The 26,929-nt window shown below is 40.5% G+C and overlaps 1 protein-coding gene across 6 annotated transcripts in view; it reads right to left on the bottom strand.

Annotated features, from left to right (window-relative positions):
- The window catches only part of smarca2 (SWI/SNF related, matrix associated, actin dependent regulator of chromatin, subfamily a, member 2), a 211,363-nt gene that overhangs the window by 171,276 nt on the left and 13,158 nt on the right, over window positions 1-26,929 (bottom strand). For all 6 annotated transcript variants that reach the window (XM_068030208.1, XM_068030207.1, XM_068030205.1 and 3 more), the window contains one exon: window positions 6,727-6,856. In XM_068030208.1, the coding sequence (XP_067886309.1) occupies window positions 6,727-6,856 (130 nt within the window). The remainder of the gene's footprint in view (window positions 1-6,726; window positions 6,857-26,929) is intronic.

The following is a 26,929-nucleotide window of genomic DNA, read 5'->3' as shown; positions in this document are numbered from 1 at the left end:
TGTATCAAATTTGTTACATTGAAGATGAGCTGACAAGACCGTCCCAAGTTAGCCCTCAAATAACTGAACCTATCTCAGATGGTCAGACAGTTAAAGTACATCATGTAGAACAACAAAAAAAATGTTCCAGTGAGGGACAAGAGGGTATGACCTTGAGTGAGGCAGGTAAATGGACCAAGCAGACAGTAGTGGATGAGCCTATGCCTTTGCAACTGTCCAACAAGTCTCAGGTGCTTGCAACCTGTGTGGACGAAAGCGAGGTCTGCAGGGTGGATGAGCAGACTGACCATGATACAGGAAGCCTTTCAAGTGGGGGGAGCAAAAAGGAAAAGTAGTGGTAGTTGGGAAAGTATAGTTAGGGGGATTGACACTGTTCTCTGCAGCAAAGAGTGAGAGTCCAGACAGCTGGGTTTCCTGCCCGGTGCCAGGATTCAGGACATCTGCTCAGGACTGGAGAGGAACTTACAGTCGTCATGGTATGTAGGTACCAAGGTCATAGGCAGGACAAGGAAGGGGGTTCTGCATAGTCTGTATGAGGAGCTAGGCACCAAATTAATAAGCAGAACTTCAAAAGGTAATAATCTCTGGATTATTACCTGAGCCACGTGCAAATTAGCATAGGACAAATAAGATTAGGAAAATCAATGCGTGGCTCAAAGATTGGTGTGGTAGAAGTGGGTTCCAGTTCGTGGGGCACTGGCACCAGCACTGGGGAAAGTGGGGCCTGTACCATTGGGACGGTCTTCACTTGATTCGTGCTGGGACCAGTGTTCTAGTTAACTGTGTAACTGGGAAAGTAGAGAGGGTTTTAAACTAAATAGTGGGGGCAAGGGATCAAATTTGGGAAGATGTGGTAAGTCAAAGAGTAGAGACAAGGCAAGAGACAAAGGTATTAATATGGGAAATCCTAAACAGACCATGACAGGAAGGGTCAAGAGTAAATCAGCAGAGGTTACAAAAATAATAAAACGACAAAATTAAAAGCATTGTATCTGAATGCAGGCAGCATTCGAAACAAAATAGATGAACTGATAGCGCAAATAGAAATAAATAAGTACAATCTGATAGCCATTACAGAGACATGGCTGCAGGATGACAGACTGGGACCTGAATATTGAAGGGTACATGACATTTAGGAAGGACAGGAATCTAGAAAAAGGTGGAGGGGTGGCTCTGTTAATGAATGATGGTGTTAGCACATTAGAGAGGAATGACCTTAGTTCAAGAAACCAGTATGTAGAAGAGGTTTGTGTAGAAATGAGAAATGATAAAAGCAAGAAGTCACTTGTGGTAGTGGTGTACAGGTCCCCTAACAGTAGCCACACGGTAGGTTGGGGTATAAAGGAAAAAAATAATGGAAGCTTGTTAGAAAGGTACGGCGATAATCATGGGGGATTTCAATCTACATATAGACTGGAAAAATCAGATGGGGAAGGTAGCCTAGATGAGGAGTTCATAGAATGTTTTTGGGATCGTTTCTTAGAACAGCATGTTCTGGAGCCAGAGAGCAGGCTATACTAGACCTGGTATTGTGCAACGAGACAGGATTAATTAGTGACCTCATAGTGAAGTCGCCCCTAGGTAGCAGCGATCATGAGTGAATTTTACATTCAGTTTGAGGGAGAGAAGAGTGGGTCTAAGACTAGTATTTTAAACTTAAATAAGGGCAATTATGATGGCATAAAAGCACAGCTAGTTAAAGCTAAAGGCACGATGGGATGACTGGACTCTTGATGTGCTGTAATTTTTCTATGGTGAGCTGGCAAAGTAGGTTAAGGGATAGGTCAATAGAGATGTAGTGGCAGACATTTAAGGGAATATTTCAGAGAACACAGAATAGATACATTCCAATGTGAAATAAAAATTCCAAAGGGAGGACTCACCATCCATTGTTAACTAAAAAAGTTAAAGATCCTATAAAACTTAAAGAAAAAGCATATAATTGCGCAAAGATGGGTGGAAGGTCAGAAGATTGGACAGAATATTTAAAAAAAGCAAAGAATGACTAAAAGAGTGATAAGGAGGGAAAAATTAGAGTATGAGAGCAGGCTAGCTAGAAATATAAAAACAGATTGTAAGAATTTTAATAGATATTTTAAAAACAGTTAACAAAGTGAGCATGGGTCCTATAGAAAGTGAGTCTGGGGAATTAATAAGGGAAAATAAGGAGATGGCAGAGGAATTGAACAGATATTTTGCATCGGTCTTCACTATAGAGGATACAAGTAACATCCCAGAAATAGCTGGAAATCAGGAAATGGAAGGGAGGGAGGAAGTCAGGAAAATTACAATCATCAGGGAAGTGGTACTGAGCAAATTGTTGGGAGCCGTGTGCTGAATAAGTTCCCAGGTCCTGATGGACTTCATCCTAGGGTCCTAAAAGAAGTGGCGAGTGAGATAGTTGATTCATTGGTTTTAATTTTCCAAAATTCCCTAGATTCAGGGAAGGTTCTACTAAATTGGAAAATAGCCAATGTAACTCCTTTATTCAAAAAGGGAGGGAGACAGAAAGCAGGAAACTACAAGCCAGTTAGCTTAACATCTGTCTTAACGGAAAATGTTAGAAGCTGTAATTAAAGACGTTATAGCTGTGCAGTTAGAAAAATTCAAGGTAATCAGGCAGATTCAACATGCTTATGTGAAAGGGAAATCATGTTTAACCAATTTATTGGAGTTCTCTGAAGAAGTAACATGTGCTGTGGATAAAGGGGAACCGGTGGATGTACTGTACTTAGATTTCCAGAAGGCATTTGATAAGGTGCTACATCAAAGGTTATTGTGGAAAATAAAAGCTCATGGTGTAGGGGAGTAACATATTGGCATTGACAGAAGATTGGCTAACAAGAAACAGAGAGTAGGCATAAATGGGTCATTTTCTGGGTGGCAAGATGCAACAAGTGGTGTGCCGCAGGGATCAGTGCTGGGGCCTGAACTTTCTACAATTTATATAAACGACTTGGATGAAGGGACTGAATTTACTGATGACACAAAGATGGGTAGGAAAATAAGTTGTGAAGAGGACATAAGGAGACTCCAAAGGGATATAGATAGGTTAAGTGAGTAGGCAAAAATCTGGCAAATGGAGCATCATGTGGGAAAATGTGAAACTGTCCATTTTGGCAAGAATAAAAAAGCACATTATCTAAATGGTTGAGAGATTGCAGTGATCTAAGATGCAGAAGGATCTGGGTGTCCTAGTACATGAATTGCAGAAAATTTGTATGCAGATACAGCGCGTAATTAGGAAAGCTAATAGAACGTTAGCATTTATTGCAAGGGGAACGGAATATAAAAGTAGGGAGGTTATGCTTCGGTTATACAGGGCATTGGTGAGACCACATCTGGAATACTATGTACAGTATTGGTCTCCTTATTTAAGGAAGGATGAAAATGCATTGGAAGCAGCCTAGAGAAGGTTTACTAGACAAATACCTGGAATGGGTGGGTTGCCTTATGAAGAAAGGTTGGACAGGCTAGGCTTGTTTCCGTTAGAGTTTAGACGAATAAGAGGCGACTTGATTGAAACATACAAGATCCTGAGGGATCCTGACAGGGTGAATGTGGAAAGTATGTTTCCTCTTGTGGGAGAATCTAGAACTAGGGGTCATTATATAAAAATAAGGGGTCGCCCATTTAAGACTGAGATGAGGAGAATTTATTTCTCTCAGAGGGTCATGAGTCTTTGGAACTCTTCCTCAAAAGGCAGTGGAAGCACAGCCTTTGAATATTTTTAAGACAGAGGTAGATAGATTCTTGAAAAGCAAGAGCATGAAAGGTTATCGGGGGTAGGTGGGATTGTGGACTTGAGGTTACAATCAGATCAGCCATGATCTTATTGAATGGCAGAGCAGGCTCGAGGGGCTGATTGGCCTACTCCTGCTCCTAATTCGTATGTTTTCTACATCAGGCGTCCAACTTAAATGCACTCAGTCCGTCAAGCACGTTAAATTAAAATTAGGGTTCGAGTTAAGTTCTGGGAGGGGCTGCAAGTACATTATGGAATCATACTATTCCTCCTTTATTAATAGTCTTTTGGGGGATTATTTTTTTATCTGGCACATAGCCACAATAATTATACACCTTATTTTGACAAAAATATATTTAGAATTTCTTTTACCAACACTTCTTTTTAAATCACAGCTTATATTTTGTTAATTAATTCTAATCAATACAATTTTACAATTTAAATTACATCCATAGCTAAGGAAAAAGAACTGCATTTATTCGGCACCTCATCACAGTTCTCAGAAATATCTCTAAGCAGTTATCAAATGAGAACTTAAAGGCAGTTTAAACAAACACTATACATCCCAATTTTAAAAAAAGATTTCACCAATGGGATAAAGTAAAAATGGAGTAGGGGGAAAAGAGAGAAAAGTAGAATTTCAATCTACAGTTGCAAGGCAGGATGGTGGGGGGGGGCGGGGGGAGAGCAGGACTGGAAATTACACATTATAGCAGATTGTGCAAAATCACAGGATACATCATTGAAGATCACACCATAACAAATTACTAGTCCTACTTATTATGCATGGCAGGTCACAGCCTCTCACCGTGGCTGCCTAAAATCAGTGGGGAAAGAAAACTAGTTTAAAAATAATTTAAAAGATTTTCTGACTCCAACCAGTCACTGTGTAAAACAAAAAGATATCCAAGAGAATGGTTTACAGAAAATAAGCCACGGCTGGCATTATTAGTTTATAAACACCACTGAGGAATCTATAGATCTGTAAATATCCTGCCTTCAATTTGTGCCTGACACACACCTAACCCTCACATAGTCTTCTTGCCCTCACTGAAGAAAAGACGACACTGGGCGGGGAGGGGGGGATGTGGTATCCTAGCTTTAGAAGACGAAATCACTGCAAATTCTGATACCAACCTCATTCCTTTGTTTGGCAGTGGGGAGAGGAGGAAAGGAAAAGTGAGAAACAGAAAACCAAGAGCGCAGAACCATTTTATCCAGAAATATAATTGGGATGGATCTTACACCATATTGTAAACAGGCCCAAAAAAAAATAGGTGGCTGTTGACAGTGACAATTAGAATAAGATACTTTAATTACAATTTGAAAACAAATTAACCCAAGTTAAGGCTAGAACAGCAGATCTCCAAAAGGCACTTCTCACAGCAAATTGGTGGATATGCAGTTTTGCAATAATTGGGGTATTTATGCCATTTGCAGCATAATATTAAGACCAAGTTATGGTGACTGAATTAATCAAGTTTCAGTATATGGTTTTCTGGGATTTTTTTGTCATAGCTTTAGGGATTGAATTCTGCAATTTTGTCCATTATTCAGTGAAAACTCAATGAGTGACATATTTCTTTACCGCTGCATATTTAATTTTTAAAGCTGAGGATCCACAGAAAGATGGTTATGCAAGATGTACCAGCTGGAAGTAGCTAGCCATACTTGGGCAATTTTGGGATTTGACAGAACTGAGGCTGGGACAGGGAGTCTGGCATCATTGTTAAGGAGGAAAACCAAGCATTTGGCAGAATTATGGAGCACAGAATGTGCACTTTGGCTCATTTCAGTCTATCTCATCTTTCTCTCACACACAACTGTCATTAATTAGAATGCTTAACAGTTCCTAACTACCAATAGAACACAGCTGAGTATAATCAGAGGCTGTGTGCTCGAGAAGATCGCAAAATTCAATTCATTTCTTAGAAGATAATTCAAATTAGAATGATGAGGAAATTATGGCATCTGGCAGCTTGGGGCCTTGACAGAAGTAAAAACATTGATAGCTTTTATTTAAATTTAATTGAAAACTTACTCAAATTCATCAGTTTGCATTCAAATCCTTTTCAAAAAACATTCAAACTAAAATATTATGGACATACACAATTTGACTGAGAAAAATGAACTGTTTATAATACAAACGTAAAAAGGTGCTGTGTGTAATAAACCAGTCATATATTAAGTGAGGCTTTGCCTTTACACAATATAAATTTTACTTGAATAAAGCTTTTGAAATATATCCTCCAAATCTTCTTCAAATAATTTCATTAAACACTACTAATGAATCCTACAAACTTGTACACACATACAGACCAGAGTCTGGAGTCAGTTTAAAAAATGCAAGGCAAAAATATCACGTCCAGGATTCTGGGCAATGCTGAAGCCTTCAACTAAAAACTCTAACGAAGGACATAACAAATATAAAAGACAATTCAGTGGGTAAATTTCAGTTATTGAGAGTTTTTAAAATATTTTTTATTCTATGCAAAACCTAATGTCAGTTACTAGAGGGGTAAAATGGCAGACAAAAATATATTTGAAATTTTGGATGATTAGTTTGGGTAACTGGTACATTCGCCTGAATGCTCATTTAGGACTGGTTGGTTGAATTTGTCCTTTGTTGTTTCTCAGTTGCAGCTACCTAGCTGCTTGCCTTGCTTTTGATTCACACGGCTCCTACCGCATCAGCTCTAATTTGCTGCCATCCTATTCTGAGCCAATCAACAAAGTGTGACAGCAAAAAATATTATAATACTACTAGTAAGCTGCCAGGAAGTGTGTCCCGAATACACAACTTTATTATAGATTGGTTAAGGAACCAAACATCAATTGCCAATAGTTATCCATTGCAGCATTAAAGCAAGTAACAATTGTCAATTAGAAAAAAGAACTGAAAATGAAAGGTTAGTAAAAGAAACTGAAAATATTGAAAGGAAAAACAACTTCAGATTAACACAAACATGTATCAAGCATACCTTGAGAATGCTGATCCATAGGACTCTGTGGTGGCCCCATTCCAGCATGAGCAGCCCTCATTCCCATACTTTTCATCTGACCATAATGCATTTCGTCAGCCATCCCCTTGTCATGCATTGCATCTATAGGCTGAGGAAGAAAATAAACAAAATGAATACACATTTAGCATTTGCTTGAGAAATAACTTTTACCATTAAGCTGTGGGAATTCTTTTGAGCAGCACAGTTTCAAGAAAAAACATGGATTTTCAACATTCAACAATATTTCAACAACATGCTCTGTAAATGATTTAGATTCTTCAAATTACAGATAATTGTACAAATGGTAGTTTTCCAGAAATGCAAGGGCCACACTTGGGTACTGTTCATAAACTATTAAGAAAGCATTTGATAAAGTACTACAACAAAATTGAGGCTCATGGGACAGAAGGGTCAGGGTCCAATCGGAGAAAAAATTGGCTTAAGGATGCCTAGGAGAAAGGTTGAGCATGGTGGGCCTATACTCATTGGAGTTTAGAAGAATGAGAGGTGATCTTATTGAAACATAGAAGATTCTGAGGGGGCTTGATAGGGTAATTGCTGAGAGAATGTTTTCCCTTTTGGAGGAATCTAGAACTAGTTTCAGAATAAGGGTTCTCCCATTTAAGATGAAAAGAGGAGGAATTTCTTCTCTGAGGGTCGTTAATCTTTGGAAATCTCTTCCCCAGAGAGCAGTGGAGGCTGGGTCATTGAATATATTCAAGGCTGAGTTAGACAGATTTTTGATCTACAAGGGAGTTAAGGGTATGGGGAAAGGCAGGAAAGTTTTGTTGTCATTAGTACTGTAAAATCCAGGCCAAAAAATCAATTTTTTAAGAAATAAAGTAAAGAAAACACGGGCATTTATTTCTAGAGGGATAGAATTGAATAGCAGAGAAGTTAGTTAAATTTGTATAGAGTCTTGTGCTGTAACAGTTCTGGTTTCCATACTATTAAAATGATATAGCTGGAGTACTGTGGACTGTTTTGGTCACCACACTAGGAAGGATGTGATTGCGCTGGAGAGGGTGCAGAGGAGATTCACCAGGATGTTATGAAGGCAAGAAATGCTGGAGGTGCTCGGCAGGTCTGGCGGCGTCTGTGGAGTGAGAGGTAGAGTTGACGTTTCGGGTCAGTGACCCTTCTTCACTGATCTGAAGGTTGGCTCTGCATCTCTCTCCACGGATGCTGCCAGACCTGCTGAGTATTTCCAGCATTTCTTGTTTTTATTTCAGATTTCCAGCATCCGCAGTATTTTGCTTTTATTCACCAGGATGTTGCCTGGGCTGGAGCATTTCAGCTATGAAGAGACTGGATAGGCTAGGGTTGCTTTCCTTAGAGCAGAGATGGCTGAGGGGGGACATGATTGAGGTATACAAAATTATGAGGGGCATTGATAGGTTAGATAGGAAGAAACTTAACCAGGCGGCATAGATTTAAGGTAAGGGGCAGGAGGTTTAGAGGGGATTTGAGGAAAAAAATTTTCACCCAGAGGGTGGTTGGAATCTGGAACACACTATCTGAAGGGGTGGTAGAGGCAGGAACCCTCACCACATTTAAGAAGTATTTAGATGTGCACTTGAAACGCCATCGCTTACAAGGCTGCGGGCCAAGTGCTGGAAAATGGCATTGGAATAGATAGGTGCTTGATGGCCGGCACAGACACGAGGGGCCGAAGGGCCTGTTTCTGTGCTGTATAACCCTATGACTCTATGAAAACAGCAAGGCGCGATAGATGATTGTTTTTCAGACTGGAGGACGGCAGACAGTGGTGTTCCCCAATAGTCAGTGCTCGGACCACTGATTTTTTTTGATTATATATATATATATATATATATATATATATATATATAAAAATGACCTGGATCTTAGAATACAGAGTAGAATTTCAAGATTTGACAATGATACCAAACTTGAAGCAATGGCAAACAGTGAGGATGATATCAGCCGCCTGCAACAGGACATAGATAGGTTAGCAGAATGGTTAGACAAATGGCAGATGGAATTTAATACAGACAAGTGTGAGGTGATGTATTCTGAAGAAAGGATAGGGTGAGGTAATAGACTAATGGCACAGTTCTAAAGAGTGTGCGGGACCAAAGGGACCTGGGGGTGCATGTGCATCGATCTTTGAAGGTGGCAGGAGATATTGAGAGAGTGGTTAGCAAATCTATGGGATTTTGGGCTTCATAAATAGAGGCATAGATTACAAAAGCAGGGAAGCTATGCTAAACCTTTATAAAGCTCTGGTTAGGCCCCAACTAGAGTATTGCGTCCAGTTCCGGTCACCACACTTTAGGAAATACGCGAGAGTCCTTGAGAGGGTGCAGAAGAAATTTACCAGAATGGTTCCAAGGAGGGGAGATTTCAGTTGCAAGATTAGGTTGAAAAAGTTGGGGTTGTTCTCCCTGGAGCAAAGGTGATTGAGGAGAGATTTGATAGAAGTATACAAGATTACGTCAGGTTTAGATAAGTTGGACAAGGAAAAACTATTCCCATTAACTGATGGTACAAGGACTAGGGGACACAGATTAAAGGTTTTGAGCAAGAGATACAGGGGGATGTGAGGAACAGCTTTTTTTTTTTACACAGCGAGTGGTAATGACCTTGGCCACCAGGGTGGTGGAAACAAATAATTTCAAAAAGAAATTGGGCAGGCACTTGAAGAAAATAAACTTGCAGGGGTATGGGGATCGAGTGGGAGAATGGGACTGACTGGATTGCTCCACAGAGAGCTGGCATAGACTAAATGGGCTAAATGGTCTCCTTCCATGCCATTAATGACTCTATGTGTCTATGACCTTTGAGTGCCAGCTTTGTCTGACTAACATCTCCAAGTCAAAAGTTGTAGGTTCCAGCCCCATTCCTGGGACTAAAGCACCTAATCCACATTTGATACTTAAGTGCAGTACTGAAGGAGTACTTCATTGTTGGAGGTGCCATTTTTCAAATAAGATGTTAAACCCATGGCCTATCCATGCAAAAGATTCCATGGCACTATTTGAACAAGAGCAAAAGGAGTTCTCTCGATGCCCTGGCCAACATTTATTCTTCAATCAAAACCATGAAAATAGATTAACTTGTCTTCTTCTCACTGATGTTTATGACAACACAGACTACACTTCAAACAAAGTCATTGGTTTTGAAGTGCTTTGGGATCTTCAGAGTGTGTTAAAGGCATTACAAAATGTAGAAACTGATATTGGTAGAGCTAGAAATAGTGTTCTGCTGAGAGGGATTGAGGAGTTAGGGTCCAAATTAAAAATACAGAACCTCAAAAATGTAATAAATCTCTAGATTGTAACTTATCCATGCACCAACTGGCACAGGGGCAAGCAGATTAGAGAATTAAACACCTGGCTCAAAAACTGGTGTGGGAAGAATGGGTTTCAATTTATGGAGCACTGGGGAAAGAGGGTGCTCTCCCATTGGGATGGGATCCACTTAAACCAGGCTGGGTTCAGTGTCCTGGTGAATCGTATAACTAGGGCTGTGGATAGGGCTTTAAACTAAGGGGTGGGGAGTGGGTCGTTCAAGCGAAGGGAGATTTAGAAATCGGAGGACAAAAAAAAGTCAAGGCAATACAGCAGGGTAGCAATTTGAGTAAAGACAAGCAGAGGGGGACAGAAAGTTTAATGGTAATAGTGCATCAGCAAATAAAGTCCATGCAAACAATAGTAGCAAAAAAATAAAATTTAGGGCTCTTTATCAGAGTATGCAAAGCAGTCACAATAAGACAGATGAACTAGCAGCACAAATAGAGATAAATGGTTTAGATCTAATTGTCATCAGACAGACATGGTTACAAGGTGACCAAGTTTGGGAAATAAATATTCTAGGGTACTCAACATATTGAAAAGACAGGCAGAATGGAAAAGGAGGAGGAGCAGCTGTCATAGTAAAGGATAGCATAAAGACAGTAGTGAGAAAGCATCTTGGCTCAGAGGTTCAGGAAGTGGTATCAGTATGGAAGCAGATTAGGAATAAAAAGTCAGAAACGCTGGTGAGGGTAGTTTATAGGCCGCCCCAACGGTAGTTACACCATTGGACAAAGCATTAAGACTTAACTGGAACTTGCAACAAAGGCAACTTAATAATTGTGGGGGAATTAAAGCTTCATATAGATTAGACAAATCAAACTGACAAAGGTAGTCTGGAAGATGAATTTATAGAATGCTTTTGTGATACTTAGGGAACCAACTAGGGATAAAGCTATTTTAGATCTAGTATTGTGCGATGAAGTTGGTTAATTATAAATCTCAGATCCGCTGGGTAAAAAAGTGATAATACAATTGAATTCCATATTAAGTTTGAAAGCAACATACGCCAGTCCCAAAAGAGAATCTTGAACTTAAACAAAGTCAAGTACATAGGTATGATGGGAGAGTTGGCCAAGGTTTATTGGGTAAATAGACTCAAAGGTATGGTGGCAAATAAAATAGTGGGAAATAAAGAAACAAACAATTCAAAATGTTCACCAAAAATACATTCCATTTAAAAAACAAAAACTCAGCAAGACCCTTGTGACTTACTAGGAAACTTAATGATAGAATTGGATTTAATGTTGCAAAAAATAGTAGTAAGCCTGAGGATTGGGAGTGTTTTAGAAAACAGCAAAGGGCCACCAAAAAGTTGATAAAAAGGGAATAAAATAGAATGAGAGTGAGCTAGCCAGGAATACAAAAACAAAGTCTAAGAGCATTTACAAATATATAAAAAGGAAGAGAGTAGCTAAAATAAACGTTGGTCCCTTACAGGCAGAGACAGGAGAAATTATCATAGGCTGGAGGAAGGTTTGTAGTGGAGTTCCCCAGCGATCAGTGTTGGGACCCTTGCTTTTCCTGATATATATTAATGACCTTGGTATACAGGGCACAATTTCAAAGTTTACAGAGGATACAAAACTTGGAAGCATTGTGAACTGTGAGGAGGATAGTGTAGAACTTCAAAAGGAATAGACAAGTTGGTGGAATGGGCAGACAGGTGGAAGATGAAGTTCAATGCAGAGAAATGTGAAGTGATTCATTTTGGTAGGAAGAACATGAAGAGACAATATAGAATAAAGGGTACAATTCTAAAGGGGATGCAGGAGCAGAGGGACCTGGGTGTATATGTGCATAAGTCATTGAAGGTGGCAGGACAGGTTGAGAGAGCAGTCAATAAAGCATAGAGTGTCCTGGGCTTTTTTTAATAGGGGCATAGAGTACAGGAGCAAGGAAGTTATGTTGAACTTGTATAAGACATTAGTTCGGCCTCAGCTGGAGTATTGTGTCCAGTTCTAGGCGCCGCACTTTAGGAAAGACATGACGGCATTGGAGACAGTACATAAAAGATTCACGAGAATGGTTCCAGGGCTGAGGAATTTCAGTTATGAAGATAAATTGGAGAAGTAAGGACTGTTTTCCTTGGAGACGAGAAGGCCGAGAGGTGATTTGATAGAGGTATTCAAAATCATGGGGGCCTGGACAGAGTAGATGGAGAGAAACTATTCCCACTTGTGAAAGGATGGAAAAGGAGAGGGCACAGATTTAAAGTATTTGGTAACAGAAGCAAGAGTGACAGGAGTAAAAACATTTTCACACAAGTGGTTAAGACCTGGAATGCAGCCTGAGAACGTGCTGGAGGCAGGTTCAATTGAAGCATTCAAAAGGGAATCAGACAGTTATATGAAAAGGAAGAATGTGCAGGGTTACGCGGAAAAGGCAGGGGAGTGGAACTGAGGGAATTTCTCTTTCAGAGAGCTAGTGCGGACATGATAGGCCGAATGGCCTCCTTCTGCACTGTAACAATTCTATGATTCTGGAACAAGGAAATGGCAGAGACGTTGAACAAATATTTTGTGTCTGTCTTCACAGCAGCAGACACAAGTTACACAACAGAAATAGAGGGTAACCAAGGGGCTAATAAGAGTGAGGAACTTAAGGTAACATCAGCAGGGAAAACTTATTGGACAAATTTAGGGGACGAAAAGCAAACAAATCCCCAGAATTTGATGGCCTATGTCCTAAGGTTCTAAAAGAGGTAGCTGCAGGATAGTAGATGCACTGGTTATGATTTTCCAAAATTCCCTAGATTCTAAACAGCAAGATTGAAAGTTAGCAAATTTAAAAGCACTATTCAACAAAGAAAGGAGAGAGAAAACAGGGATCTACAGGCCAGTTAGCATGACATCAGTAGTCAGGAAAATGCTGGAATCTATTAACAAATCTTAGCAAAGTGCTTAGAAAATCATAGTATGATCAGACATAGTCAATATTGTTACAACCAAGGCAGGAGGAGTGCACTGTTTTTTTTCTAACTCCACTTCTCCACAGGTCACAACATATAAGAAGAACAAAGAACAGTACAGCACAGGAACAGGCCATTCGGCCCTCCAAGCCTGCGCCGATCTTGATGCCTGCCTAAACTAAAACCTTCTGCACTTCCGGGGACCATATCCCTCTATTCGCATCCTATTCATGTATTTGTCAAGATGCCTCTTAAACGTCATTATCGTACCTGCTTCCACCACCTCCCCCAGCAGCAAGTTCCAGGCACTCACCACCCTCTGTGTAAAGAACGTGCCTCGCACATCCCCTCTAAACTTTGCCCCTCTCACCTTAAATCTATGTCCCCTAGTAACTGACTCTTCCACCCTGGGAAAAAGCTTCTGACTATCTACTCTGTCCATGTCGCTCATAACTTTGTAAAACTCTATCATGCCACCCCTCCACCTCCGTCGTTCCAGTGAAAACAATCCGTGTTTATCCAACCTCTCCTCATAGCTAATTCCCTCCAGACCAGGCAACATCCTGGTAAACCTCTTCTGTACCCTCTCCAAAGCCTCCACGTCCTTCTGGTAGTGTGGCGACCAGAATAGCACGCAATATTCTAAGTGTGGCCTAACTAAAGTTCTGTACAGCTGCAGCAAGACTTGCCAATTTTTATACTCTATGCCCCGACCAATGAAGGCAAGCATGCCATATGCCTTCTTGACTACCTTATCCACCTGCGTTGCCACTTTCAGTGACCTGTGGACCTGTACGCCCAGATCTCTCTGCCTGTCAATACTCCTAAGGGTTCTGCCATTTACTGTATACTTCCCACCTGCATTAGACCTTCCAAAATGCATTACCTCACATTTGTCCGGATTAAACTCCATCTGCCATTTCTCCGCCCAAGTCTCCAACCGATCTATATCCTGCTGTATCCTCTGACAATCCTCACCACTATCCGCAACTCTACCAACCTTTGTGTCGTCCGCAAACTTACTAATCAGACCAGCTACATTTTCCTCCAAATCATTTATATACGCTACAAAGAGCAAAGGTCCCAGTGCTGATCCCTGTGGAACACTACTAGTCACATCCCTCCATTCAGAAAAGCACCCTTCCACTGCTACCCTCTGTCTTCTATGACCGAGCCAGTTCTGTATCCATCTTGCCAGCTCACCTCTGATCCCGTGTGACTTCACCTTTTGTACCAGTCTGCCATGAGGGACCTTGTCAAAGGCTTTACTGAAGTCCATATGGATAACATCCACTGCCCTTCCTTCATCAATCATCTTTGTCACTTCCTCAAAAAACTCAAATATATTTAAAAGTTTGTCCAGTTACCGATATGGTCAATCATAGACTCTTCTCTTTATCCCAGAATAAAATACACCAATAAACAGCAAAATTATCAGTTTATTATAAAACAAGACTTATCCAGTAAAGAAGCAAAGCATCATCACAAATTGAAATATGAAATTCCCTTGTTAAATAACACCCCTCCCACCCACACACAAACCCAATGGTTAAAGAAAAATAAAGAAAGTGCACAAAGATGAGTGGCAGGTCAGATGATTGGTCAGAATATAAAGAGCAGTAGAGAATAACTAGAAGGTTAATCAGGAAAAAGAAATTAGAGTGAGAGGAAGCTAGCTAGAAATGTAAAAAAAACTGATAGCAAGAGTTTCTACTGGTATTTAAAAAGGAAAAGAGTAAGTAAAGTGAGTCCTAAAGTCCTCTACAGTGAGAATGGGGAGTTAATAGTAGACAATAAGGAAATGGTGGATGAAACAAACAAATATTTTGCTTCTGTATTCACTATAAAGGGATACAAAAAACCTTCCAGTAATAGCTGTAAATCAGGAGGTGGAAGGAAGAGAGGAACTTGGTGATATTACAAATCACCAGGAAAACGGTACTGAGCAAACTGATGGAAGTGCAGACTGAAAAGCCCTTGGGTCCTGATGGGCTTCATCCCAGGGTCTTAAAAGAGGTGGCTAATGAGGCAACAGATGCATTGGTGTTAATTTTTCAAAGTTCGCTGGATTCTGGAAAGGTTCCATCAAACCTCAAAGTAGCAAATATAACCCCTCTATTCAAGAAGGCGGGGGGGCAGAGTAAAAAGAGAAAACAGGTAACGAAAGGCCAGTTAGCTTGACGTCTGTCGTGGGGAAGGTGTTCGAATCGATCATTAAAGGGGGCGATAGCAGGGCACTTAGAAAAACTCAAGGTAATCAGGAATAGTCAGCATGGTTTTGTGAAAGGGAAATCGTGTTTAACCAATTTAGTGGAGCTCTTTGAAGGAGTAACATGCGCTATGGATAAAGGGGAGCCCGTTGACGTACTGTATTTGGATTTCCAGAAGGCATCTGACAAGGTGCCACATAAAAAGGTTATTGCGCAAAGTAGGAGCTCACGGTGTAGGGGGTAACATATTAGCATGGATAGAAGATTGGCTGGCTGGCAGAAAACAGAGAGGATGCATAAATGGGTCCTTTTCTGATTGGCAGGATGCGACGAGTGGAGTCCCGCAGGGGTCAGCGCTGGGGCCTCAACTTTTTACAATTTATATCAATTACTTAGATGTGGGGAGCGATGGCATGGTAGCTAAATTTTCAGATGACACAAAGACAGGTAGGAAAGTATGTTGTGAAGAGCACATAAGGAGGTTGCAGACAGATATAGATAAGTTGAGTGAGAGGGCAAAAATCTGGCAGATGGAGTATAATCTGGGAAAATGTGAAGTTGTTCACTTTGGCAGGAAGAAAAGCAGAGTAATACTTAAAACGGAGAACGACTGCAGAAGTCAGAGATGCAGAGGGATCTAGGTGTTCTAGTGCATGAGTCATAAAAAGTTAATATGCAGGTACAACAAGTAATAAAGAAGGCTAATGGAATGCTATCTATTATTACGAGACGAACTGAAAACAAAAGTAAGGGTTTTATGCTTCACTTATACAGGGCATTGGTGAGACCACATCTCGAATACTATGTGCAGTTTTAGTCTCCTTATTTAAAAGGAGGATATAAATGCGTTGGAGGCGGTTCAGAGGAGGTTTACTAGATTGATACCTGGAATGAGTGGGTTGTCTTATAAGGAAAGGTTGGACAGACTGGGCTCGTTTTCACTGGAGTTTAGAAGAGTGAGGGGAGACTTTATTGAAGAATATAAGATCCTGAACGGTCTTAACAAGGTAAATGTGGAAAGGATGTTGCCTCTTGTGGGTGAGTCCAGAACTAGGTTGCGCGGTTTTAAAATTAGAGGTTGCCCTTCTAGGACAGAGATGAGGAGAATTTTTTCTGAGGGTTGTGCAACTTTAAAATTCTTTGCTTCAGAAGCTAAGTAGAAGCTCTTTCAAGAATACTCGAGAATTATTATTCAGAAAGCATGGTACGTCTTCCACAAAAAAAAACAATTTTGCAGCTTTCAATTGACCCAAGATATAAGCTGAATTGATATAGAAATAAATGTAGCCAGACCACCCATTTCATCTTTAAAAAGGTGGGAAAATAGCCGTATGCTTGTCAGAAGGATCATCAATACTAGTTTTTAATGCAATACAATGGTTGTGCTGTCAGGGCAATTGTGTAACTAAGAAAAAGAACAAAAAAATTGCTCGTCATATCAAAAGAAATATGAAATCCAACTCCTTGCTCACAGTTTAAAATTCATACACAATATTAATTTTCAAGTTCACTTCCATACCATCATTGCTCCTCAACTTTATTCTATTTTGAAAGACAAATGTATCTAAATCTATAATGCAGCTTTAAGAAAATGCACTTTGAAAGAAGGACCTTAAAAACAAATGCTATTATATGGTCCATCTCAAATGAAGCACAGTAACTGAAGAATTTTCACAAGTTTTCCAAAAACTGAGCAAATGCAGAACATCTTATGGTTGAAGTAGAATTGCATATTTCAATAAACTGACAACACCAAAATCTTCCAGTTAACCCTTTCCTTTAGGCACGGCCAGCCTAAACTGATCAAAGGTGTAATTTAACGCTCGAGATCAAATTTAAAATATTTTCTGTTGTGGAGGACAAAAGGAGGTAATTGCCTGAAAGGTGTTCATTAAATTCAATTTGTGGCGAACCAAACAATTTAATGGTTATGTTATTGAACTAGTAACCCAGAAGCCTGAATGAATGATTTAGGGATAAAAACAACAAATACTGCAAATGCTCAGCAGGTCATGCAGCATCTATGGAGAGAGATAAACAGAGTTAACGTTTCAGATTGATGACCTTTAACCAGCATCTGCAGTATTTTGCTGCTGTAATGAGTTAGACACAAGTTCAAATCCCACCACAGCAGCTGGTGACCATGAAACTACCAGACTATCATAAAAACCAATCTGATGCACTGATGCCCTTTAGGGAATGACATCTGCCGTCCTTTTTCAGTCTGGCCTATACGTGACTCCAGACCTACACCTATGTGGTTGACTCTTAACTGCTCTCTGAAATGGTCTGGCAAGTCACTCAATTGTATCAAACTGCTAAGAAAAAGCTGAAGAATAAAATCAACCAAGGCACCAAACAAAACAAAGGCACACCCAGCCCAAATTGGGAGAGCTGTTGCAGACTAGCCAAGCAACATCCCGACATAGTTGTACTCAGATTCATACATTTCAGCCAATATCCCAGACTCCTCTAGCACCACCCCACCAGCAGAAAAGACCCACAGAGGTTGTGAAACAGTTGCATACAATGGGAGCGTGTGGCCCTGCGAGTTCTCAACATTTGACTCTGGACCCCAATGTACTCTCAGCTAATGAATCAGCATTCCTCCATGTTGAATACCACTTGGAAGAAGCACTGAGGGGATCAAGGGCACAGAATGTACTCTGGGTGGGGGACTTCAACATCTATCGCCAAGAGAGGCTCAGTAGTGCCATTAAGCCCTGAAGGGCACAACTGCCAGACTGGGCCTGCAGCAGGTGGGGAGAGAACTAACACAAGGGGAAAAACCTACTTGATCTCATTCTCACAAATCTACCTGTTGACGATGTACCTATGCATGATATTATTGGCAGGAGTGACCGCCGCATAGCTCTTTTGGAAACAAAGTCCTGTCTTTACACTGAGGACACTCTCCATTGTGCTGTGCGGCACTACTACCATACTAAATGAGATAGATTCAGAACAGATCTAGCAGCTCAAAACTGGCATCCATGAGGCACTGTGCCATCAGCAGAACTGTATTCCACCCACAGTCTATAACCTCATGGCCCAGCATATCTCTTACTCTACCATTACCAAAGGGAAAGCAGCCCACTTGATTGGCACCCCATCCATTAAATATTCACTCTCCCCAGCAGTGGCACACTATGGCTGCAGTGTGTACCACCTACAAGTTGCAGTGCAGCAACTCACTAAGGTATCTTCAACAGCCCTTCCCAAACATGCAACCTATATCACCTTCTTCTAGAAGAAGGGCAGCAGGCACGTGGGAACACCATCACCTGTAAGTTCCCCTCCAAGTCGCACATCATGCGGACTTGGAAATATAATCACTGTTCTTTCATCGGAATTCCCTACCCAATATGGACTGTAGCAGTTGAAGAAGGCAGGTCACCGCTACCTTGATAAGGGCAATTTAGGATGGACAATAAATGCTGGCCTTACCGGCAATACCCACATCTCATGAATGAATTTTTAAAAACCTGAGTATATGAAAACACAAAATGTATGGGATAAATCAAGAACTGATCCTTGCTACAGTCAGAGACAAAGCCCCAATTTGGCCAAAATACAGGAACTGTTTAGTGTTTATTGTAGGAGTATTGAGGTTAACTGTTTTCCTGCTCTTTAGAGGGATATGCCTCTTCTAGCTCTGATGAAAGATCAGAGACCTGAAACGTTAACTCTGCTTCTCTCTCCACAGATGCTGCATGACCTGCTGAGTGTTTTCAGCACTTTGTTTTTATTTATGCCTCTTCTAGAGTTTGAGATCTCTTCATGGATCATTAGTTTCATTGAGTGGAGCAATCTAGAGAAACTGTGACAAGAAGTTACTGATATCGGTCCCGCAATTGGTGTCAAGGAAATGGCTTTTGCATTGCAACCTTCACAAAACCCACATTATGTTGAGACATATTACCTAGCTTATCAAACAGACTTAAATCCATATAAGTATGTTCTGTGGAAAACGCACTTAGATGATTTATCTCCACATTTATGCAACTTTTATTTAACAATATAGTTTGCTCAGCAAAGCCAATTCCTGTTGATTCTGTTCATGGCAAGAGTTGCATAAACTGCACTACAGAATTGTAGAATCAGCATGCTGGCGGTTATATCGCCCCCAACTCTAAATGGCACAAAAATCAACGCCTGTATCATCATTGGGAACACTGATAACTCAGGTCACTTTCTTTTCTAGTTAGGGTCAGGGGCATGCAAATGTTCAGAACACAAGAAACAGGAGCAGAAGTAGACCATATGGCCCATCGAGCCTGCTCCATCATTCAATATGATTGTGGCTGATCTTAAGCTTCAGTTCTACTTTCCCACCCACTTGCCATATCCTTTGATTCCAAGACACCAAAAATCTGTCTATCCCAGCCTTAAATGTATTCAATGGTGAACATCCACAACCCTCTGGGGTAGAGAATTCCAAAGATTCACAATCCTTTGAGTGAATTAATTTCTCTCACCTCAGTCCTAAATGATTGGCCCCTTATCCTGAGACTGCGCCCCCGTGTTTTAGTTTTCCCAACCAGCAGAAATAATCTCTCAACGTCTACCCTATTCAGCCCCTTCAGAATCTTGTATCTTGTTTCAATGAGATCGCCTCTCATTCTTTTAAACTCCAGAGAATATAGGCCCAATTTACTCAGCCTCTCATCATAGACAAATCCCTCATTCCAGGGAGCAATTTAGTGAACCTTCGCTGTACTGCCTCCAATGCAAGTAGATCCTTTCTTAAACATGGAGACCAAAGTTGAATGCAGTATTCCAGATGAGGCCTCACCAAAACTTTGTACAACTGTAGCAAGACGACTTTATTCCTATACTCCAATCTCCTTGCAATAAAAGGGCAACATGCTATTTGCCTCCCTAATTGTTTACTGTACCTGCATGCTAACTTTCTGCATTCCTTGTACAAGCACACCCAAGTCTCTCTGAACATCAATACTTACAAGTTTCACACCTTTTAAAAAATGTTTTTCTATTCTTACGGCCAACGTAAATAACTTCACACTTTCCTACATTATACTCCATTTGCCATCTTGTCGCCCACTCACTTAACCTGTCTATATCTCTTTGCAGCCTGTGTCCTCCCCGCAGCTTACCTTTCCACCTGCCTTTGTATCATCAGCATTACTCTCTGTCTCTTCATCCAAGTCATTGATATAGATTGTAAATAGCAGAGACCCCAGCATTGATCTTTGCAGCACTCCACTATTCACTGCTTGCCAACTTGAAAATGCCCCGTTTATGCCGACCCGTTGCTTCCTGCCCGCTAACCACTCCTCTATCCATGCTAATATGACTCAATGAGCCCTTATCTTTCCTATTAACCTTTTGTGTGGCACGTTATCAAATGCCTTTTCCACATCCAAGCATACTACATCTACTGGTTCCCCTTTATCTACCCTACTAGTTACATCCTCAAAAAACTCTAATAAATTTGTTAAACAGGATTTCCCTTTAGTAAAAGCATGTTGACTTGCTCTAATCCTACTGTACTTTTCTAAGTGCATTGTTAAGGCTTCCTTAATAATAGATTCCAGCATTTTTCCAATGACTGATGTTAGGCTAACTGGCCGGTAGTTTTCTCTCTCCCTCCTTTCTTGAAAACCAATGGTGTAACATTTGCCAACTTCCAATGTGATGGGACTGTTCCCGATTCCAAGGAATTTTGGAAAATCATAGCTAGCGCATTCAGTATCTCTGCAACTATCTCTTTTAGAAACCTAGGGTATAGGCCATCAGGTCCCAGGTTTTAGTCCCTTAAGTTTCTCCAATAACTTTTCTCCTGATATTAATTTCCTCACTCTTTTGAGCCCCTAGGTTACAGTCTATTTCTGGTATGAAACTTGCGACTTCTACTCTGAAGACAGACATAAAATATTTGTTCAATGCCTCTGCCATTTGCTCATTCCCCATGATAATTTCTCCTGTCTCTGCTTCTAAAGGACCAATGTTTACTTTAGCTACTCTCTTCCTTGTTATATACCTTCTTATAGTTTAGTTTACTCTCCTTTTATTCCGTTTATTAATCCACTCTTTGGTGGCCCTTTGCTGGTTTCTAAAACACTCCCAACTCTCACATTTGCTTTTTTTTTTGCAACTTGTAAGCCTCTTAATCTAAAACTATCCTTAACTTCCTCAGCGAGTCACGGATGGGTATTTCTCGCTGAGATTTTGTCTTGCAATGGAATGTATTTTTGTCGAACATTGTGAATTCCTCCTTTAAAGGTTTCCCACTGTTCATTTACTGCCATATCTTTTAATCTATTTACCTAGCCAGTTCTCCCCTCATACCTACACAATTGGCTTTAAGATTTCTGTTCGTGATTTTAGCATGTCACTTTCAAACTTAACATGGAATTCAATGGCATTCCGATTATTATTTCGCAGTGGATCTTAAGACTATGACATTACTAATTAACTCTGCTTCAGTAACAATACTAGATCTAAGATAGCTTTAACCTTAGTCAATTCCACATGTACTGCTCCAAGAAACTGTCCCGAAAACATTCAACGAACTTATCTTCTAGACCACTCTTGCCAATTTTATTGTCCCAGTCTATAAGATGATTAAAGGCCCCACAGTTATTACATTGCCTTTGTTACAAGTTCCAATAATTGCTTGTTTAATGTTCGTTCCAATTGTATAAGTACTGCTTGGGGGGCCTATAAACTACTCCCACCAGTGTATACTGTTTCTTGCTATTCCTAATTTGACCCATTCTGATCCTACTTCTTGATCTTCTGAGGCCAGATCCTTTCTCACTAATGTCCTTATGTCATCCTTTACTGTCAGGGCTCCCCCTCCTCCTTTGCCATTCTGTCTGTCTTTCCAAAATATTGTGTACTCTTTCTGAAATCTTGTGTAGTGTCCCCATGTGAGCAATCCAGTGACTGGAGCTGATGAAGGTTTTGCATGCCCTGTAAAAAAAAAAATCATTCCTTACACACTGCTCTTTCTACCTGAAGTGGAATACCTTTATAAATAAAGGTAGAGTCATGCTTAAAAGAGCTACTAATTATTGTATCTGATCATTTCCCAAAGCAATACACAACAAATGAAATACTCTTTAATGTGCAATCACTTGTTACATAGGCAAACGTGGGAGTCAATTTCTGCAAAACAGGGAATAAATCAATGGTCAGTTGAAGCAAGACTGGTAACCAGGGCACCCAAGAGAAGTCCCATACTGCTCTTCAACTGGCATCATGGAATCTTTTATGCTCACTTGAGTACGCACTTTTAGCAATTCATCCAAAAGATTGAACCTTCCATCAATGCAGCACTCCATAGTATTTCATTGCAGTAACAGCCTAGATTAAATAAAGTCCATCGTAGTGCTTGAAATCACAACCTTGTGACTCAGAGGCAAAAGTGCAACCAACCGAGCTGAGCCAAGCCAACATGAGAGAATAACCTTTGAGGACTTTCCATTTAGGAAAACCATCTTTGTTTGAGAACTCAAGAAAGCACATGGACTTATATAGCACTTTTATGTTCTGAGAGCATTCCGAAGGACTTTACAACCAATTAATTTTTTTTTTACATGAATTCACTATTCTGTAGGCAAACACAGCAGCCAATTTACACATAGCAAACTACCACAAACAGGAATGACATAGATGGCCATTTAATCTCTTTTGGTGGAGTTGGCTGAGGGATAAATATTGACCAGGAAAGCTCTCCTTCATATAGTTCCACGGGATCTTTTACATCCAACTAAAACAGGCAGATGGAGACATGGTTTAGCATCGCATCCGAAAGACGTAATCTCTGACAATGAAGGACTTCCTAAATACTACACCGGAGTGTAATCCTAGGTAATTATCCCAAGCTCTTCAGTGAGCACATGACCATCTGATCAAAAAGAGAAAGTGCTACCGCTGAGCCAAAAAGACAGAGGATTTGATTGCCATAAATGGGTATTTTGGAGAACCTGGAACAGCCTTTAGACTTCACTTTCATTAAGCAATGAAATAATATTCAGGAGGTATTATCATCAATTGGCTAAAGTTGATTCAAGCAAAAAAAAAACTAGACTGAGTTGCAGCATTGATAAATTTTCTGCAAAGCAAATACAATTTAGTTTTTAAAAAAAACTGGAAAACAATACCCCCAACCCACAAGAGGCCAGATTCTCACAGGGATACAAATTCAATTGTACTAAAAACTATCCAGTTTTACCCCAAAGTCACTATTCTTCATAAATACTTGACAGTGACTATGAGGTGGTTTTTGGAGGGCATGAAAGCTAAGCTCAACATTTCTCCCCCTGCAAATTAAACACATACACCTTCCAGCAGTGGTCACTAGATGATCAATAATGAGGACACTGCCAGATTTGCTGCTTCCATAACCCAGGTGCTAATTGCAGCACAACAGCTGCCCAGATTGAAATCAGGGACCTTAACACAAACCTTCTGATGTGTATGCCTAACTGCTGCACTGGCTTTTACCCAGTAGGCTACTGCTGAGAACCACTGCAGAACTTCTCTAAAGTAAAAACCAGACTATAAAAATTAGAGTATATAGAAGCGCGTATGTAAAAGAAACTTAACCAAAAAAACCCTCAAATGTTTCCTTGTACACAATGCCTCCTGTTTGTGACTGGAACAAAAAAATAGCGTGGTTCAGAACAAGGTCTTGTATAAAATGGCAAAAGTACTGGCTCAAGCTGCTGCATTACCCACTTTCTACATCCTCCCTTAGATCATTTTCATTGCACTAGTACCGCTCACAACTGCCTCCCCCACGTATTTCTACAGACAATGAGGTAGAGTTCCTGCTTTTGGCACAATCAGAAATCCAGGTGCAAAATTGCGCTAGTTTTCAAGTAATTTTCCACTCAAACTTATTTGCATATCACCAAATATTAAACCTGCCAATGAACCAGCGCATATAAGGCAGTGTTTTAGAAGGCAATTTTTTTTGCATTAAACAATATTCCTTGATATATTTAACAGTAACCTGGTGCAATTTTATTAAGACAGCTGGAAGTGGGTTTAAAAATCACCAAAAAAAAGCATTATTAACCAGGATGTCTAGTTCACCTTCTGTAATCAAGCTGATTTTAAGCAACTGAAAATGATTTTTAAGAACACTTGACAGAATGTTACAACCTCAGATATCATTAATGTGGAAAATGAGATGTGAGCCCTCAGATCAATTTCACGAATTACACAAGATTTCACGTTTTAATTTATTTATTATAACCAAAAGAAATCCCCAATTAACTAAAATACTTTGTAAGTAGCTGATATTCCAAATTACAAACAAAGGGATTTTCTTTATTTGTTCAACACTTGCCAAGATCTCACAACACACTTGTATGTTACAGTTCTTATTGATGACGAAACCCTTTGTGGTTAAAAGTCCCAAACCCCTCCCAGTTGCAATGGGTTGGATCTCCCAGACCTTTCAAAAAATCAATATTTTCTTCGCTTCCTTCTCCGAGCACTTCCAACCTGGACATCCGTGGATAATGTGATTTCAGTGATCCTGTGGGCCCGTTACTCCTCTGCAAGCTTCAACTCTCAAAACAGGTTCAAATCCCCACAACCTTTCGCTGTATACCTTCAGAGAGCAGGCGTTCACTCTCTTTCCCTCTCCAGCTGCCACTGCATGTGTGTCTTCTCTCACAGCTTGCCCTGAGGCCACACCCCAATGGATTCTCTTCTTACAGCCGGTTTGAGGCCACAACCTGATGGTTCCTTCCTTACAGCCTATTCTTCTCCAGAAAGTTCATTAAATTTATATGGACTTAGAATTCACAGTTTATTGTTTTGCTCCAAAATGGAGAGACCAGTAGTCTGAGTTTCACAAAGCTACTCAGCCTTTCCATTGTCCCCAGATGTTAACACCTGCCTGGTTGGTTTGCATGCCCTCAATGCAGACTCCTTGTTTTATGATCCAAAAGTCTGGGAAGGTGAAACTCATTGTTTTTCAGGTGTTAGTGCTGTAGTCTCTGTTCTTCAGAAGAGTCTTTGATCTGTTCTCTCTGTTGTCCTAGTAACCTTTCACAGATTGGAGGTGAGGTCAGCCGACCTTCTGGACTCCATCTTAAACTTTTAAAAATCACAATCTTTAAGACATAATCATGTTACGAGGTCTAGCCTTCATAACAAGAAACATTTACAAGTTTCATTAGTGAACAGTAGTCTGTCTCTTAATAAAGGTTTTTAAAAAGGTGCCTCGTAATGTTCTTGCACCTAAAAATAATTTTAAGAGCCTCCTCAAAAGGTTGCAAATGGGCGCAATTAGCGAATTACACGACAGTTATTAATTGGATCTGGGGGAATGGCCAGTTTTGTGGTCAGACCAGCTTCCAGTGCAATTACATAGTATTTACAGCATAGAAACAGGATATTTGGCCCAACAAGTTTATGCCAGTGTTTATGATCCACACAACAGCCCTCCTACCTTCTTCATTTAACCCATCAACTTATCTTTCTCCCTCATGTGCTCATCTAGCTTCCCTTAAATGCATCTATGCTAGTCGTCTCAACTAGTCCTTGTGGTAGGGAATTCCACATTCTCATCATTCTCTGGGTAAATAAGTTTCTCCTGAATTCCAGGTTGGATTTTTTAGTGACTTATATTTATGGTCCCTCGTAGTGGAAACATCATCTCTACATCTACCTATCAAATCTTTATCTCTAACTGGTCACCCCTCAGTCTTCTCTCCTCTGGAGAAGAGACCCAGACCTGTTCAATCATTCCTCAAAGATATAGCCCCTTAGCTGTGGTATCATTCTAGTAAATCTTTGTTCTACTTTACCAGTGCCTCTATACAGAGTCATAGAGTTATACAGCACAGAAACAGGCCCTTTGGCCCCTCGTGTCTGTGCTGGCCATCAAGCACCTATCTATTCTAATGCCATTTTCCAGCACTTGGCCCGTAGCCTTGTATGCTATGGCGTTTCAAGTGCACATCTAAATACTTCTTAAATGTGGTGAGGGTTCCTGCCTCTACCACCCCTTCAGATAGTGTGTTCCAGATTCCAACCACCCTCTGGGTGAAAATTTTTTTCCTCAAATCCCCTCTAAACCTCCTGCCCCTTACCTTAAATCTATGCCGCCTGGTTAAGTTTCTTCCTATCTAACCTATCAATGCCCCTCATAATTTTGTATACCTCAATCATGTCCCCCCTCAGCCATCTCTGCTCTAAGGAAAGCAACCCTAGCCTATCCAGTCTCTTCATAGCTGAAATGCTCCAGCCCAGGCAACATCCTGGTGAATAAAAGCAAAATACTGCGGATGCTGGAAATCTGAAATAAAAACAAGAAATGCTGGAAATACTCAGCAGGTCTGGCAGCATCCGTGGAGAGAGATGCAGAGTTAACTTTCAGATCAGTGACCCTTCTTCAGTTCTGAAGAAGGGTCACTGACCTGAAACGTTAACTCTACTTCTCACTCCACAGATGCTGCCAGACCTGCTGAGTATTTCCAGCATTTCTTGCCTTCATAACATCCTGGTGAATCTCCTCTGCACCCTCTCCAGCGCAATCACATCCTTCCTAGTGTGGTGACCAAAACAGTCCACAGTACTCCAGCTATATCATTTTAATAGTATGGAAACCAGAACTGTTACAGCACAAGACTCTATACAAATTTAACTAACTTCTCTGCTATTCAATTCTATCCCTCTAGAAATAAATGCCCGTGTTTTCTTTACTTTATTTCTTAAAAAATTGATTTTTTGGCCTGGATTTTACAGTACTAATGACA

This window comes from Heterodontus francisci, chromosome 4 (assembly GCF_036365525.1).
Source record: "Heterodontus francisci isolate sHetFra1 chromosome 4, sHetFra1.hap1, whole genome shotgun sequence".
NCBI lineage: Eukaryota > Metazoa > Chordata > Chondrichthyes > Heterodontiformes > Heterodontidae > Heterodontus > Heterodontus francisci.
Note: the sequence above shows the minus strand (reverse complement) of the source record. Positions and strands in the feature narration are given on the sequence as shown.